The 18,589-nt window shown below is 52.5% G+C and overlaps 1 protein-coding gene across 1 annotated transcript in view; it reads left to right on the forward strand.

Annotated features, from left to right (window-relative positions):
- The first annotated feature begins 1,817 nt into the window (after positions 1 to 1,817).
- The window catches only part of EEIG2 (EEIG family member 2), a 54,026-nt gene continuing 37,254 nt past the window's right edge, over positions 1,818 to 18,589 (forward strand). The window contains exon 1 of the mRNA XM_065409867.1: positions 1,818 to 1,966. Within this exon, the coding sequence (XP_065265939.1) occupies positions 1,818 to 1,966 (149 nt within the window). The remainder of the gene's footprint in view (positions 1,967 to 18,589) is intronic.

Below are 18,589 nucleotides of genomic sequence, written 5' to 3' on the forward strand. Positions count from 1 at the left end.
GCAACACTTGTATAGGATAGAGAGGAGCTGCGGTGATTAAGCTTTGACAGGCTAGGAATTGGAGGCCTGTGCCTTTAAGACCCCAGTCCCAGGAACCCGCCCCCTGCTCCGAGGGTGACATGCAGCGTCCTGTGAGAAGAACAAAAACAGCCTCTGCCCCCCCCCACCCCTAGATTAGCAAGCACAGTGGGTGGCTCATCCCACGGGGTCACTGTCCCCCCCTCTCCCCTCCCTAAACGGGGGTTTTGTACCCACACGGGGTCTGGCAGTGTCTCCCCCCCCCCCCAGCTTAACCCCGGCTCTCCCCCCCCCACCACCGATTTTCCCCCTTCAGCCCCTCTTCTGCCGCTAGCTACAGTAGCTTGAACCCCCCAGGCCAGTAAAATTCTGCCCCCTGCTCAGACCCTGACAGCCCCCCCGCTGCGATTTGCCCCCTTAATCCTTTTGAACCCCTCCAAAGAGGAGGCAGCAAATCGTAAGCAGAAGTAAGGGCAGAGAGAGGGCAGTGGCTACAGCGAAGGTTACTGGACATGCTCAGTTCGAGTGAGCATGCTCAGTACACCCAAGGTAGCAAAACGGGAGCAGGAGCTGTTTGTGCCGCTACACCGGCCGGGAGGGATTTTTAAATATCGAAAACCCCGGACTTCTTTAGATATTTAAAAATTCCTCCCGGACAGCCATTTAACAACCAAAAAGCTGGACATGTCCGGGGAAATCCGGACATATGGTAACCCTATGCACCACCCCCAACAAAATGCACTGGGAAACACTGAAAGATCACCAGCACATAGCAAGTGCTTTATGCTGCTGAAAGTGATACAACCTGCTGCTTCCTCTGCAGCTGGTCAACTCTGCTGAGTGGTGGGACCTTGTTAAATAAGACTTCAGTGGGTCTATTCGCAGGCATAAAGTGCAAGCATAGTCTTTGTAAGATGGTGGCCTACATTTGGAAACGCCAATGGACACTTGTTGTCTATGTGTGATCATCCTAAATTGTTTTCTACTACTGCGATCCCCAGTGGTACTCATAACGTTGGACGTGCTCGGTCAAGCACCTGCCAGCATTTTAAGCTGTAGATAATCACCCCCGCCCCCCAATCTATGCTTTCCATTGGACATATGAAGCGGTCATGGAGGCTTTGCAGGGGCGGGGAAGGTTTTCCGTGGATTGAAGATTTCTCTGATCGCACACCCCCGGGGCAGGTGCCCACCGGGCAGGGTTTCACGTGCTGGGCCCCCGCGCAGCAGCCCGGCGGCGGAGCAGTGCGTTGCACCGGGCTGAGGACGCAGGGGAGCAGTCGCATGCGGACCGCTGGGCCCAGTCCGGGGAGCCCCGCCGCCGGCGCCAGAGCGGTTCAGCCGCCGCCTCCAGCACCTCCCTCCCCCCAGCACCCCGCCGTGTGCTTAGTGCGTTGAGGCGCCCGCCCGCCCTATTTCTCCCTCCTCCTCTCGGCTGGGTGCGCGGCGGGCCGGGGCCGCTGGGGGCGCCCGCCCGCCGGGCGAGCGTCGCACGGCGGCCGCGCGGCTAGCGGCTCGGCAGCAGGGCAGGGCTTTGCAGCCCTGGCTGGGGCGCAGCGCGTCGCTGCCCCCTCCCCTCGGACAGCGGAGGCGGGTTGGTTTGAAAGGGAGGCGGCGGCGGCTGCCATGTAAGCGGCTCGGGCGGGCGGCAGTAGGAGGCGCCGTTGGGAGCCGGGTGGGCAGCACCGTGGGCAGGGGGCGGGCGTGCCCGTCCCAGCAGCCATGAGCGCGGCAGGCGGGCGGCGGCCGGCCGGGGCGAGGCGCTGAGAGCCCGGCCGGAGGCTCCCCGGCCCCCGCCCATGGCCTTCATGATGATGAAGAAGAAGAAGTTCAAGTTCCGCGTGGAGCTGGAGCTGGACGAGCTCTCGTCCGTGCCCTTCGTCAACGGCATCCTCTTCTGCAAGGTGCGGCTGCTGGACGGCGGCAGCTTCAGCGGGGAGTCCTCCCGGTAGGTGCCTGGCCCCCTGCGCGCCCCGGCCCCTGGCACCAGTCAGGCGAGCGGTGCATGCAGACCTCCCCCGTCGGCATGAAAGCCCATCCCCGCCACAGAGACCCGTGCAGCCGCCTTCCTCCGGAGCGCCTTGCAAACCCGCCGCTGTGCAGCCCTTCTGCCTCCAAATGCCGGCCCCCCGCCCCAGCAGCCTTGCAGCCCTCTGTCTCTGTAGCCTTGCGATAAAAGCAGTATCCTTTGCTCAGAATTAAAAGCTTATAACCCCCTTCACCCACCAGCCCGCGCTGTAAGTACATCACTTATGAGTTGTCACTCTGCTGCTTTATCTCTAGTGTATGTACCATGGTAACTACATTTGCAAAGAAGGTAACAATTACATCCATCTCATAGTCGCTTTCTAGCAAGCTTCTGAACTTAGAAACACGTAAGAGCAAGCAGTTGAGCCCTTTATTGAATATCTTTGATGATTACTAGAGTCCGGCGCGGATACAAAATGTGTATCCGCATCCGATCAGCGAACCGCAAACATGGTCCGCGGATACCCGCAGTTTTTCAGGGCTCTTATTTTGGCTGGGTTATGGGGGTATACAGTGCAATGTACTAAACTTAAGCATGCAGTATACTACTTTCCTTGCACAAAGGTGACAGCAGCACTTTACCTTTGGAGCTTCGTCATTGTGGACTTGCTCTTAAATTATTTACTGCTTATGATTAGATTACGTATTTTGAAATGGCCATTAATGAACCACTGCATAAAGATTAGGTGACTCAGAAGTGAGGTGTCCATCCCTGAAGCTTTAAAAAAAAAAAATGTGTCTTGCAAGTTTTGTTGGCATTTAGCAATGGGCTTTAGAGCATTTCTTATCTTCTCATATAGACATGGCATTTAGTGTGATGCAACAGCTTGGAAGAAGCTAGAAAAGGCTTGGATAGGCTTCAACTAGATAAAGTGATTTGCCATACATGCTTCCCCAAATTTCTGTTTATTTCCTCAGTTAGAAAGTAATAGTGTACACACATACTGACACACTGTCTCTCTAAGTAAGAGTCATGCTGTTCTAAAGCATGGACTCTTCAGTAAGGGCAAAGTTATATTGATTTTTAAAAGCTCACGGGAATGTAGACTTATTTACTGTAGTCAAATTCGTGTTTTTTTTCCCAGTCTCTTCCATATCTATCAACAAGAATGTTAATGGAATAAGAATATGGAAGTCTGTCTGCTGAAATATTGTAGACAGAAAGCCAAGAAAATTAGCGCCTAATGTAACTTGACTATGTACTGTTTTTTCCTGTGCAGACTTTTTTAAAGTAAATTCTGACTAGAGTTAATTTATATAACATAATATGACTAGAAAGGAAGGCCAGTTTACCCATTCTATGTAAAAGAGTGGAAATAAGAATATTCAGGCTCCTGCAACCCAGTTAGTGTAACACATGGTTGCAGTCAGCAGTGTCCATTAATAATCTGATTTAAGGCAGCCTATACTGTACTCTTCTTCTGTCTTCTGTTTGATACTTTACTACCACTTTTCACTTTTTTATGTATTTGAGAATCACAGTAAAAGTATTTAACATAAAAGTGTCCATAGAAAAATGGCATTTTATTTCTTGTATGTGTCTGAGCCATGTACTTAACAGGAATAATTCCATTTGTCAAACTGCAGAGCAAATGCAGCTGTGGAAAGACAGCTGGATTCCTTTTTGCTTCATACATCAGGAACAGAACTGTCAGCTCAGTTCTGACTGCAGAATATTTATTTGCTGCTGATAGTACGTGAGACAGAACATAACTTGATTTTTATCTTTCCAAATACCAGGTGGAAGTTGCAGCATTGGCAGTTATAATTTTTTTTCTATTTTGGCTTGTCAGCTTCTTCAGTAAATCCTTGAGAGAATAAATATCCAGCCCCAATATATTATTTGTCCATGACATGGATTACATCTTTGCTTTAATGTCATTACAAAAATGATTACTTGCTGAAACTTTTCAAGGCTGGACAGCTAGGAATCAGTGTAAAAAATTATATTGCCATTCAGTGCTTATTATTAAATTACCATATATGTTAGTCACAGACTTTACTGAATTATCTGTTTTGATTCTGTGGATGGAAGTGTTTTATGAGGATAAAGTTATGCTGCCTGGAGTGGCTCATAAGTGAGAATACCAACCTCCAGGCAGACTCTTAAGAAGCAGGGCACAAACCTCAACCTGTTTGTGAGCTCTCTGCTTAGATTTCACTAGCCCAGTAACAAGTGTAAACACCTCAGGCACTATACAGCCTTAACAGGGAGTTACAGACAGTCCTCTTGGGCATTCCAATCTGTCTTGCCACCCAGGCAAGCTTGACTCTGTGACAGATTGTGATTTCTGGTGTAAAGTGACTATGTTCAGGTTACTTCCAGTCCCAAAGGACAGGTCACTTACCCCAGATCAGTTGTACTCAGATCTCAAATCAAAGAGAGTGCCTGTAGCCAATCCTGTAATAAATTAACTAAAGATTTATTAACTACGAAAAGAAATAAGATAATTATTTACAAGGTTAAAACAGGAAATGTACACACACAATTGAAATACAGTCTTAGATTTAAAAGTGTTATATAAGTTTATATAATGAGCAGCTCTATGTATCCGTTAGGGCTGACCTATGCCAAGCAGCATGGAGATCTCTTGCTTATGTTTAGGAATCTTAGTCAGTCAGAGTCCAGATAGCATAAAGAGACCCCAATTCCTTCTGTTAAGGGATTTTAATCCCCCCTTCCATAGAGTTCAAGATGATGGGATGAGCGGTTCTGCATATAACCTCTTCAGGGGTGGAGCAATTGACAAAGTCTTTGTTTTACAGTGGCCCGTTTGGACTCAGTAATCCTTCCTGAGGATCAGGAGAGGACGCCTTCTGTAGGAATCCAGCATTTTGTATTAAGTAAAGTGGGTTGTTTTTTTTTAATTCCCCACCCCACCCAGTTGAGTTCCAGAGTTTCAGAACAAAAAATTTACAGTTATAGAGCACACACATAAGTATTACCTTATAGCATGGATGCAGATATTATAAGTAGGATTAATACATGCAGCCTACTAGCATTTCATAAAGTCTAAACACATTTTTATTATACTAATATCTGTTTTTACTATACTAACCCCCAAGTAAACCAGACTGGTTTCCACCCATGCGTTAAACAGTGTTCTGTTAGGCCTGGGGCCTTGGCATGAGCTGGCACCGGGTCTGCCAGCATCACAGACAATTTTACCAAAATGGAGTTTTGGACCGTGCACTTCTGAATCAACTGTAACCTTACACAGAAGTGTAGTCCCAAGTAACTGGGATGTTTGTTGGGGTTTTTTTTGGTGGGAGTAGGGACTTCAGACCAGCAACACTTTACTCTCATCTCCTTTCTGTTTAACACACTGCTGAATTATTTTGCTTTAGCAGTAACAGATGATAATTTTCATGTGCTGATTACTTTAGGTGCTAACATCCCATTACTGTTATAGGCAGATGCTACTGTCTTAGGCCTGGTCTACACTTAAAATTTAGGTCGATGTAGCTATGGCACTCAGAGGTGTGCATGATCCACATCCCCGAGTGCCATAGCTATGCCGACCTAACCCTGTCACTCGGGGCAAGGGTGTTCCTACAATGACAGAAAAACCCCTTCCATCATGATAGGCGGCATCTACACCATGGAGTTTTGCCAGCATAGTTACAGCACCATAGCTGTGCTGCTATAGTCTCTGTAGTGCAGACCGAGCCTTAGTCACTTTCTCTAGTTGATGTATATCATCTGGGAAATCTCTTTGTTAAAAGACAATAGACTACAACCAAGCAGATGCATATATTGTAAGCCTTGTCCTTCCTTTACCTTGCACCCTTAGCACTACGTGATGTCAAAGTGAGACCCCAATCTTGAAAACACATATTCTTAACTTTTCATATGTGAGTTAAGCATGTGTCTAAGTGTTTGCAGAGTGAGGGGCCTTAGGTCTTGATCCTGCAATGTGATGTACTTGGGCAGCTCTTAAGGAATTTAGTGGGGCTCCCCGGGGGGAGCAGGGATCCACCAGTATGCACTGAATTGCAAGATTGGGACCCAAGAGGATGAGCCTCCTTAGTTATTTTTTTTCTTCTTCTTTGGAGTGTGGTTTTATAATGGAACCGAGCAGTAAGTTATGTGCTCATATTACAGGAAACCAGAGTGCGGGTCTCTAAAATTTTGGCCGGCAGAGTTGGATGCGTCACAAAGATGTTGCTGCACTTGTAGAGGAAGGTATAGAATTCCTTTGCAGTAGTTCTTTTTATGCCAATTTAGGGAGTGTCCGTGCTATTGGCTCCAGAATGAATTGCTTTATTCCTACATAGGTGAACTCAAATTGTTTCAATAAAAATATAAGAACTTCCATACTGGGTCAGACCAATGGCCCACCTAGCTCAGTATCCTGTCTCCGACAGTGACAAGTACCAATAAAATGAAGGGGTTAGAGTATTCAGCAGAATTTTCAAACTAGCTTAGTCTTTATTTTTTAAATGAGCATTGTCTTGCTATTGTGTAATGTGATAAAATGCAAACTGCACTAGTATTTGTTAAGAGTTGGTAATCATGTGCTCAAAATAGTTAACTTTATAGCATTTTAAGATGTTCAGGGAAGCCTGTTAAATGTTTCAGAGAATGATTTAAAATATTTTGAGAAAATTTTGTATGTGTCATAAATTAACCGTATTGTTGGCTATGCAGCCTTTTTTTAAGTGTTCACCCAATATCTGGTAACATAATTGCTTGGGGAGAAACTTAATGGGGTTAGGTGCTCCAGTCCCACTGACTGAGAGTTGGGTTCTTAACTGCCATCTGTGTCTTTGGGCTGGTCTACACTAACCCCCCCACTTCGGACTAAGGTACGCAAATTCAGCTACGTTAATAACGTAGCTGAATTCGAAGTACCTTAGTCCGACGTTACCGCGGTCCAGACGCGGCAGGAAGGCTCCCCCGTCGATGCTGCGTACTCCGCTCGCCGAGCTGGAGTACCAGCGTCGAAGGCGAGCACTTCCGGGATCGATCCGGGGCACTTCCGGGATCGATCCGGGATCGATTTATCGCGTCTTAACCAGACGCGATAAATCGAACTCAGAAAATCGATTGCTTACATCCGGACCCGGATGTAAGTGAAGACGTACCCTTTGGAAATCTTCCCTTTTTAAGAACAGTCTTATTCAGAATTGTAAAACAGCTTTGTAAATGCCTTTCACTTCCTTCCTAACACTTATTCTTCAAACATGAGATCACAAAAGAGCCAAATATACATCAACATCTTAAGATAGCATTAGATGCTGCCAAAATGTGACATAAAATACAGTGTACACCTCTACCCCGATATAACACGAATCCGGATATAACGTGGTAAAGCAGTGCTCCGGGGTGGCGGGGCTGCGCACTCCGACGGATCAAAGCAAGTTTGATATAACGCGGTTTCACCTATAACACAGTATGATTTTTTTGGCTCCTGAGGACAGCATTATATCGGGGTAGAGGTGTATATGCAGGGGTGGCAGGTTTATAGAAATTTTGGTGGTGCCCAGAACCCGCCCCCTCAAACTCCACCCCCCACCTGCCTAAGGCTCTGGGAGGGAGGTTGGGTGGGGGGAGGAGGTCTGGGGTGCAGGCCCTGGGCTTGAGCAGGGGATAAGGGTGCAGGCTCTGGGACAGAGTTTGGGTGTAGGCTCTAGGCTGGGGCAAGGGGTGGGGGTGCAGGAGGGGGTGAGGGGTGCAGGCTCTGGGAGGGAGTTTGGGGGTATGAGGGTGTGTGTGGGAAGGGGGTAGGGGTGCAGGCTCTGGGACAGAGTTCGGGTGCTGGGTGCAGACTCCGGGCTGGGGCAGGGGGTGGGAGTGCAGGAGGGGGTGAGGGGTCCAGGCTCTGGGAGGGAGTTTGGGGGTGCAGAGGGAGAGGGTGCAGGCTCTGGGAGGGAGTTTGGGGGCAGGAGGTGGTGTGTGTTAAGGGTGAGGGGGTGCAGGCTCTGGGAGGGAGTTTGGGGATGGGAGGGGGTGCAGGGGTGAGAGTTGTGGGGTGGGGCTGGGGATGAGGGATTTGGGCTGTGGGAGGGGGCTCAGGGCTAGGGCAGAGGGTTGGGGTGGGGCTGGGGATGAGGGGTTCATTATGCAGAAGGGGGCTCAGGGCAAGGGCAGAGGGTTAGGGTGGGGGGGATGAGGGCTCTGGGGCTCAGGATGAGCAGTTTGGGGCATTGGAGAGGCTCAGGGCTAGGGCAGAGGGTTGGAGTGTGGGGGGTGAGGGCTCTGGCTGGGGGTGTGGGCTCTGGGGTGGGGCAGGGCTGGGGATGAGTTTGGGGTGCAGGCAGGCTGCCCCAGGGCTGCGGCCAGAGAGGAGGATTCCCCCCAGCCCTCTCCCCGTTGGCAGCAGTGAGCTCTGGGGGAGGGGCCCCGTCTCACCCCCGGCAGCACACTCGCCCCGCACCACTGTCACTGCACGTGCTCCTAGGGCCCCTCTCAGGTCCAGGAAGCCCTCTTGCCTCCCCTGTGGTGGGTGTGGGGTGGGGGCTGCCATCACGTGTGGCCTCCTCCCCTTCTGCTGCCCCTCACTGTAGCCTCCCTAGGGGTAGGAGATGAGGCTGCCCCTTGCCCAGCATGGGGCAGGAGCGGTGCCTGCGGGCGGGGCGGGGGGGGGGGGTGCTGGTGGACAGGGCCGGCTTTAGGAAGTGCGGGGCCCAATTCGAACATTTTCGGCGGGGCCCCAACAGGGATGACTTAAAAAACACCTTTCATTTCTTCCATGTATTATTTACTTTCCATAACTATATAAATAATAACAAAATTATATATTACATACATTGCGTAATGTATGCGGATGCATGCTAAGCCTACCTAAAGTTCTTGACACACACACCCGGGGACCCCTGCCCCATCCACCCCCCCTTCCCTGTCCCCTGACTGCCCCCTGCCGCCCCATCCAACCCTTCCTCTCATTCCTGATGGCCCACTGGGACCCCTGCCCCATCCAACCACCCCTTCTCTCTGTCCCCGAATGCCCCTGGAACCCCTGCCCCTGACTGCCCCCCACCGCCCAACCCAACCCCTGCTCCTTCCTGACTGCCCCCCCAGGACCCTTGCCCCCATTAAATCCCCCTGTTCCCTGCCTTCTGACCGCCCCGACCCCTATCCACCCCCCCACAACCCTCCGAACTCCCCTGCCCTCTTCCAACACCTGCTCCCTGCCCCCTTACCATGCTGCCTGGAGCCGCTCGGCTGGGTCCAGGGCCGGGTCCGCTCGGTCCGGGCTGGGTCCAGGGCCGGGTCCGCTCGGTCCGGGCTGGGTCCAGGACCCGCTGGGGCCGGGTCCGCTCGGTCCGGGCCCAGGGCCCGCTGGGTCCAGGTCCGGGCCTGGGGCCGGGCCCGCTCGGTCCGGGCCTGGGGCCGGGCCCGCTCGGCCGGGTCGGGGTCCGGGCCGGGTCCGCTCGGCCGGGTCGGGGTCCGGGTCCGGGTCTGGGCCGGAGCCTCTCGGTGCGCGCTGGTGCCGCTCGGCTGGGGCCGGCGCCGCAGGGCCCGAGCTGAGCGGGGCCAGAGCCGCTCAGCCGGGTCCACGGCCAGGCCGGGTGGGGGGCCGGGCCGGAGCCTCTTGGGCCCGGCCGGCGCCACTTGGCCAGGGCTGGCACCGCGGGGCCCGAGCCGGGCTGGAGCCGCTCGGCCGGTTCTGGGTCCGGGCCGGAGCCGCTCAGCCGGGACCGAGACTGGTGCCACGGGGCCCGAGCCGGGTCGGGCCAGAGCCACTCGGCCGGGACCGGGCTGGGGCTGGGGGTGTTCGGCCGGGGCCAGGCCGGAGGGAGCCGCGCGCTCGGACAGGGCCGGACTGGGCCACACTGCGCCTCCCTGGAACTCTCCTCGCGCCCCCCCCACCCCAGCTTACCTCCTGCCTGCTGCTTGTTTCAGGCTTCCCGTGAACATCTGATTCGCGGGAAGCAGGGGAGGGGGAGGAGAAGGTGGGCGGAGCGTTCAGGGGAAGTGGGCCGGGGGCGGGGTGGACAGCTGCGCGGGGCCCTCTAGGCGCGGGGCCCCATTCAGGGGAATCGGCCGAATCGGCCTAAAGCCGGCCCTGCTGGTGGAGGGTCCTGCTGGAAAAGGGAAGGGTCTGAGGTGGAAGGGCAGGGTAAAGGCAGCCTGCCCTGCCACTGGTGGATGGTGGGCACTAGGACCCTGTGGCGGCAGTTGATGCCGGGAGCCAGAAGAGCAGAGTCAGCATGGAGCTGCAGGGGAGAGGCAGGGACACTTTGGGACCCAGAGGAGATGTGTGGGGGCCGGGGGACACTCGGGGGAGGCGCTTGGGGGTGGCAGGCGTGGCCGGGGGAGAGTCCCAGCCCCAAACAGTGGTGGAGCTGGGCCCCCTGGGCCCTGAATATTGCTGGAGCCCGGGCACCATGGGCCCATACAACTCGCCGCCCTTGTGTATATGTGTTATAATTCAAATGGATCCAACTAGTCTTATATCCACAAACTGTCTTGCTAAATTGTATTATGTTACCTATTAAAGCCCTGATCCTGCAAACACTTTCATATGTCAGTAGTCCTACTGAGCAAAAGGGGAAAATGGACATGTCAGGTAAAAGTTCAGGCTATTGGAAAATATTTATTCTTCAGCACTGTTATCTCTTCATTGTATATTCCTGGAGGCATTCTGCACCAAAAAATTAAAAATTTCTGCCCACAATATTTTAAAATTCTGCAAATGTTATTTGTCAAGTTAACATTACATAATCACACTAGTTTCAATTATTTTGGTAATTTATTTCAAAATACCTGTCAGCAAGTATGTCTGTAAAAATACAGACACACACACAAAAATTCCCCCAGGAGTACAGAGTTAAAGAAACCCTTATGACCACCCAGTTCCTGTTTCTCTGCCCTCTTTCCCCCCAGAGGCCAGCTGGGGGGCCAGTCACCCACAACCCCTCCCCCCAGAGTCCAGCCACAGTTCTCCCTCCAGCCAATACACCTACCTCCCCTCCCCTCCAGAGACCAGAGATCCATAGGGAGAAACAGCCTGACGCCGGATCCCTGCTGTCTCCTTGCCTCAGGGCACGTGGGGAACTGTAGCAGCCGGGAACACTCTAGCTCCCTCCCGTCCCCCCCACTCCTCTGGCAGTGTCTTCTATGTGCAAGCTGGGCTCTGCTGTGTCCAGTGGCCCCTAGTGGTGGCCAGAAGCACTGCAACCCATTTCTGTGGGAGAAAGGAAATTCTGTGCACGCAACATTAATTTCTGCAAAATTCTGCATTGTGCAGTGGTGCAGAATTCCCCCAGGAGTAATTGTACAATATGTACATTAGTGAAGACTTAGGGCTTGTCTACCCTACCACTTAAGTTGATGTAACTCACCCCTTGAGCGATGTAAGTTACATCAACTTAAAACATTGTCTACAATGTGGCAGAAGCAGGAATAGAATCCAGTTCTCCAGGGCAGCATTCAATTGCTGTAATCACAAGTCTTCCTTTCTCTTGACTACACATCTTCCAGTTTCTGCAACAAATGAAACAGGAGTCCTACAGACAACAGTCTTCTTCACTGCATAACCCTGGTTTATCTCCAGAGTAGGTCCACTGCACTGAATGGAAAAAATAGTACGTTATGTAATTAAAGACTATCATAATACTTATGCACAAGAAGGCTGGATTAAGGTTGCACAGGCCATTTTAATTCTGGCATTTAATCTTTTAATGTAGCTTTTTTGTGTGCAACTTCCTACGTCTTTTAAAAAGCAAACAAAAAATGTAATCATGTGGCATCATATTGACATTGATGGTTCATCAGCAGGGTAGAAACCTTTAAATCCACTGCATAGACCACTTGAGCTAGCAGTCCTAGATTGTTATATTCTATATGGACCAGCGGTAGAGCAGGATGAGAGATGAACGATACCTATTGGTTTCAGTTATTTGTTGACAACAATGGAATGGTGAGACTCAGGGAATCTTGGGTTTGCTCCTCTCCAGAGCCTGGAATAATTCTCTAGTAGGCACAGATTCTTCTGCTAGTTCCCACTATCCTTGACCCTTCTGCCTCCTCTCCTCCAATTTGTTCCAGTCCTGTCTTTTCCAGTTCAATTCTACCATGGAGGAAGAAATAAGGCAGCCATCCCTAGAAACATTCAGGAAAGGATTGCAGAGTATCTCCATGAACGTTTCATCAAGATTTCTCGGGAGGATAAAAGGGACATCTCTATGTACATAAACTGCTCTGAATGCTGCATCCCCATTTCTCTCCCCATAATCCTGCAGATACCAAATTCTATCTGTTTTTTGTACTGCTGTCTCTTGACCCCTCATGATACCTTAAGGATGGACCAGATGCCATCTTTCAATTTAAACAGTGTAAGGGAAAATGCATGCATATGCTTACCCAAGGTCCCTGTGATGGGGTCGGCTTACCCCACACTAACCCAGACAGGGTTAAGCCCCAGGTGTTGACAGCGGAAGTCCCGCCTCCCTGGCAAGACTGGGCATGCTCCAAGTGCTCTAGCAGTATAAAGGGAGGGAGACTGGCTCATTCTGGGCTGGAGGCCACAGGGGAAGGACCTGCCAGAGAAGCTCCTGCGGAGGGCCAGCCACAGCCTCTGAATGCGCCGGGAATCGCAGCCGTCCACGGCCCGCCTGCACCCCAGCAACTGGAGGAGACCCTGGAGATGACTGGACCTGCCGAGCACAGGGGAATCGACGTCTCATGGGGAAACCTCATCACAGACTCAGGTAGGAAGTGACCCAGGGAGGGTGTCGGAGTGGTACCTCCCACCCAGGGAAACTCAGCGTGTTTCGGCAGGACCCCCCCGCTGAGTCAGTGGCAAGCAGCTACGCCACTGTTAGGGCGCTGGGTCGGGGCCCGGTGGAGTCGGGTGGGCCCGGGCCCTCCTACCGGGGCAGCCACACCCCAGCACTATAGCCTCTGGCCGCTAGGCCGTGCTGCCCTGCACCACGGGGAGGGGGGGGGGCGCTATAGCCTCTGGCCGCTAGGCCGCGCTGCCCTGCACTGAAGGGCTGCTTTATGGACTGTGACTGATAGTCCACGCTGCCCTGACCCCAGGAGCGTGGACCGTCACACGTGGTGGAGAATGTGGGCATCGCCCGGGACCTGCTGAAAGGTCCAGTGTAAGGAATCTAGACGATGGGAGCCCCACCGCCATCTAAGATGGATACAGAGAAGCTTCTAAAGTGGTTGCTGGAGAACCAGCAAGAGCAGGTGGCCCAACAGCGACAGCAGCAGGCTCACATGATGCAGCAGATGGCCAGCCAGCAGCAGTTACAGATGACCCAGCACCAGGAACAACAGCAGCAACTCCTTCGAGAGCTGGCTGCCCAGCAACAGTTACAACAGGAACGCCTAGTCCAACAAGTGGCAACTCTACTGCGCCCGCCGGGAGCTCCAGCCCCTACACTGACAGGATCGGGAGAGGCTCCAGTGGGGCTGCCAGTTCGCCTTACTAAGATGGGACCAGGCGATGACCCCAAGGCATTCCTGGTCACATTCGAACGAGTCGTCACCGCTGCTCGGTGGCCCCCAGAGCACTGGGCCCCCAGAGCACTGGGCCACCATGCTAGCCCCTCATTTGACGGGACAGGCACAGACGGCCTACCGTAACCTTGATCCCCGAGAGGCCTTGGAGTACCCCCGGGTGAAAGTGGCCATTTTAGACCAGACCGGCATTAGCCCTGAGATGTACCGCCAGCGCCTACGTAAAGAGCAGTATCCTCCTGGGGCTCAACCTCGGGCCGTGGCCCAATGGGTACGGGATCACTGTTGGAGATGGTTGGAGCCAGAAGGCTTGACTGGGCCTCAGGTGGCGGAGATGGTGGCGGTTGAACAGTTCACGCAGATCCTCCCGGCAGGAGGGAAAGCATGGGTGCAACGTCACCGGCCGGCGACCCTGTCAGCAGCCGTGGGCCTGATGGAGGACTACTTGGCAGCCGAAGGAGCCGAGGCACCCTCATGGAGGTCCGGAAACCCGAGCAGGAGAGATGGGCCAGACAAGGGAAGCCCTCGGGGCACGGAGGCTCGGGAATCTGTCTCCAACACCCGCTCCACACCCACTAAGCCTCCCAGGCCTGAACCCAGGCACAGAGTTCCGAGGACTCCGATTAGAAGGGAACGGCCCCTGCAAGGGGGGCGGAGCCCATCAAAGGAAGGCCTTGGACCCTCGGAAGGCCAGAATCACTGTTGGGGGTGCAGACAAGGGACATTTTCGGCGGGACTGCCCCTTCATGGATTGCAACTATGGGCAAATGTGGGTGGCCGGACACCGAGCCTGGAAAAGGGGGCCGGGAAAATTAGTGATCTCTGTGCGAGTAGAGGGGATGCTCTTGTGGACTCGGGATGCAGTCAGACCCTCTTACGGGAGGGGCTGGTCCCGGATCTTAGACTCTCGGGGGGGGGGGAAAGATACACCTACAATGTGTCCATGGGGACATCTGCCCTTACCCCACAGCCTGGGTGAGGATCGGGATTGGCCAGCGGGAGGAAGTCCTCCACGTGGGCATGGCCCTTAGTCCTGGGACGAGACTGGCCAGAATTTCGGGAGATCCTCCTGCAGTATCAACCACCCGCTTCACAAATGGAAGGGGCTACGTCTCCCGGAAGGGGACTGCTCGGACACACACCGGAGGCAGACCCCGGGGAAGGGACGTCTACGGCGGGGAGGGTGCCTGCTAACACCCGACATCCCTCCGTGGAAGACGCGCAGACAGAGCAGGAGTGGGACATTGACTTCGTGAGGGAGCAGAGAGAAGACCCGACTCTGAGTAGGGCCTGGGAGCAGGCCACCGTTCCTGGCCCTGAAGAGGACGCACCTACGAGACCTCCACAGGGGCCTTGGTTTGAGGTCCAGCGGGACCGCCTATATCGCGTGGTTCAGGAACCACGAACACCGGAGCCGCTTCGTCAGTTGTTGGTTCCCCGGAGGTTGCGACAAGGCCTCCTACAGTTAGTGCACGCAAACCCATGGGCAGGACATCTGGGACGGGAAAAGACCCTTCAGAGGGTGGCCCGCCGTTTTTTTGGCCCGGCATTCACCAAGAGGTCCGGGAGTATTGCGCGTCGTGCCCGGAATGCCAGCGGGCCGGACCAAAGGGTGTACCCCGAGCCCTGTTAATACCCCTGCCTGTGGTCGGTGTACCCTTCGAACGCATCGGAATGGACTTGGTTGGACCCTTAGAAAGAAGACAGGGAACAGATTTATTTTAGTGATCGTGGACTACGCGACACGTTACCCCGAGGCTGTTCCCCTCCGAGCAGCCACGTCGCCGGTGATTGCCGCCGAACTCGTGAAGGTCTTCACTAGGGTTGGGATACCCGCGGAGATCCTGACTGACCAGGGGACTAACGTATCCTCGAAACTGATAGCTGAGCTGTGCCGCCTCCTGAATATATGGACCCTCCGAACGTCGGTGTATCATCACAAACAGACGGTCTAGTGGAGCGTTTTAATGGTAACCTGAAGTCCATGTTGAGGAAGTTCGTGGAGGAAGACCCCAGTCATTGGGACACACTATTCCCAGCCCTGCTGCTCGCCATGAGGGAGGTACCCCAAGCATCAACCGGGTTCTCACCCTTCGAACTTTTGTATGGCAGGCAGCCCCGAGGAATCCTGGACCTCCTGAGAGAAGACTGGGAGGCACAGGAGTCGCGAGTACTCGGGACCACTCGGTATGTGCTACGCCTCCGAGAACGGCTCCAAGCCTTGGGAACTTTCGCCCGGGAGAATCTGCTGAGGGCCCAAGAGACACAGGAACGGGTATATAACAGAGGCGCTAAGGTACGGAGTTTTGACCCTGGGGACCGGGTGTTGCTCTTGTTGCCCTCGGCCGACTCAAAGCTCCTGGCCAAGTGGCAGGGGCCTTATGAGGTGATCCAACGGGTCGGGCCTGTAGATTATGAAGTCTGGTTACCCGGACACCGGAGGGACACTCTGACATACCACGTGAATCTTTTTTGAAGGCATGGAAGGCCAGAGAGGCCTTATTCATCATTCCATCGCCCCCAGACCCTGAACTGGGACTGCTAGCCGAGGAACCTCTAGACCCAAGGCCAGCTACACTGGGGACCGGCCTCACCACAGCACAGCGGGAACAAATATCGCAGCTCATAAAGAATTTCCCTGACGTGCTATCAACATGCCCGGGATGAACCAATCTTATGAGCCATCATATCACGACGACGCCCGTCCAGAAGGTGAGAGACAGCCATCGACCGTTGCCCCGGAAGATGTGGGCCACAGTACGACAGGAATTGGATACGATGCTGGAGATGGGCGTGGTCGAGGAGTCGAAGAGTGAATGGCACAGTCCAATCGTTCTGGTCCCAAAACCCGACGGGACCCCCCCCCCCGATTCTGTATCGATTTCCGGAAGGTGAACGCTATCTCACGGTTCGACGCGTACCCAATGTCACGGGTGGAAGAACTCCTAGAAAGACTCGGGGGAGCGAGGTATCTGTCAACCCTAGATTTAACCAAAGGGTACTGGCAAATCCCCCTTACACCAAATTCCCGGGAAAAAACGGCCTTCCCAACACCATTCGGTCTCTTCCACTCTGTAACTATGCCGTTCGGGTTACACGGGGCCGCAGCAACTTTTCAGCGGCTGATGAATAAGCTCTTGCTACCTCACAACCGATACGCAGCGGCGTATATAGACAACATTGTGGTCTACAGTAACAACTGGAAGGACCACCTCAGACACCTCACGGGGGTCCTCCAGGCTCTCAGAGCAGCCGGACTCACGGCCAACCCGGTGAAATGCCATCTCGGACAGGAAGAGGTGACCTACCTCGGGTACATCGTAGGGGGAGGGAAATTGCGCCCCCAAATCAATAAGGTGCAAGCCCTTATGGATACACCCACACCCAAAACAAAGAAGCAGGTGCACCATTTTTGGGACTGGCCAGGTACTATCGCCGCTTTGTACCAGACTTCGTGTCCATAGCTGCCCCCCTGTCAGACCTGACGAAGAATTCTCAGCCGCGACAGGTACAGTGGTCCGATCCGTGTGGCAAGGCCTTCAGTGGTTTGCAGGGTGCTGGTGGGATCTCTGCCAAGTATACCATGTAGCTTGTTGTTAAGGTGGTAGGTCTGCAGCTCAGCACCAGATTGTTTGTTGGCCTCGTGGTATGCCTGCCACAGTTCCTTCGCTTTCACACGGCACTGCTGCTGATCCCTGTCATACCCCTTTGCCTGCATTCCTCGTGCAATCTTTTTATCGATGTCCATGTTTCCAAAGCTGGTCTGTAGCTTTGCTTGCACCGCCTCTTCTCCCCGCAGGCCCAGGAGATCCAATACCTCCTGTTTTCTCCAGGCGGGAGTCCACCCAGTGCATGGAGTTGGCATGCTCAGTTGGGCAGTTAGCAGCTCACCTTGGTTGTGTGTAAGTATTATTGCCCACTTTGGCAAGCAGGAAAAGGCATTTCAAAAACATATGGGAAATTCTAAGAGGTGGCCCATGGCAGTGGAATTTACAACTGTGACCAGAGTAGTCACTTTTGTAGGGAATGGGGCATTGTGAAACAGCTGCTCAAGGACTATTAGGATTGACAAAAGTCACACAGTGTTTACACTCTGTGTTGCTGTAATGGGGCACTGAGGTCTGCCAGAGACAAATCTGAGTTTAGACATATGCAGAAATAGGTTGATGCAAGGTGACTTATGTTGACCTATCTACTACAGAATCCCCAAAACGAAAAAATAACCCTGCTCTGCATCAGACATACAAAGCTGGCCTGGAGAAGAGCTGTATTTACAGTTAGTCCTACATTTGAGGCTTTATGCCACATGAAAGTGTCAGCAAATCACCAAATATAGTTTATTTACATACAGGAAGGATCATAACTTATGCCATGCTAACTTGCAAATAAACTGATGCAAAGTTTGATATTGATTGTTGCTTTGCATCATTCTTAGCTTACTCCTACTGCCAGTGTTCATCTTCTTTTAACATTGTAACATTAGTTACAAAACTGCGTTTGATTTGTCAAGGATTAACAACTGTCTTTGCTTTTTACGTGGTGAAATGATGCAATGAGGCTCACAGGAAACTGACTCATAACAGAAGGCTTTCACCAATGTGTCCATTAGCACAGTCGTAGTTACCAAGTAGTCATCTGAGTTGATATCCATGGCAACCAATCAATATTTTGTGTGTGTAGTGGGGAAAGCTTTGCACATGAAATAGGAAGTCTCAGAAATTGTGATGTGGTTCTTAAAAGTTCACGTTTATAACAGTTTATTGACTTGTTTGCTTGAGTACTGATGATGTGTCTGCAGAAAAATCACAAATATTAAAACATGCCTGGTATGAATTCTCTGGAGACTCAGTAAACCTAAAATTTGCATGTGGAACACTTGGAGTAAGAACCATTCAAGTCAAAGGTTTGTTTTGTTTGTTTGTTTTTGTTTTTTAAACTATATATGCTAGGATAAGGCTTTTTTGGTTTGTTTTGATTATCTTGTTACTGGAGTGTAATGGAATGTTAGTGGTTCTCTGAAATGGATAGGTGTAACTATCCGTGTGAGGGAAATAAATGGTGCTTTTTGGAAATCCCTTATGGTAGGAATCCACATTTTTATAGCCTTTAAACCTTGTAAAATCA

This window comes from Emys orbicularis, chromosome 8 (assembly GCF_028017835.1).
Source record: "Emys orbicularis isolate rEmyOrb1 chromosome 8, rEmyOrb1.hap1, whole genome shotgun sequence".
NCBI lineage: Eukaryota > Metazoa > Chordata > Testudines > Emydidae > Emys > Emys orbicularis.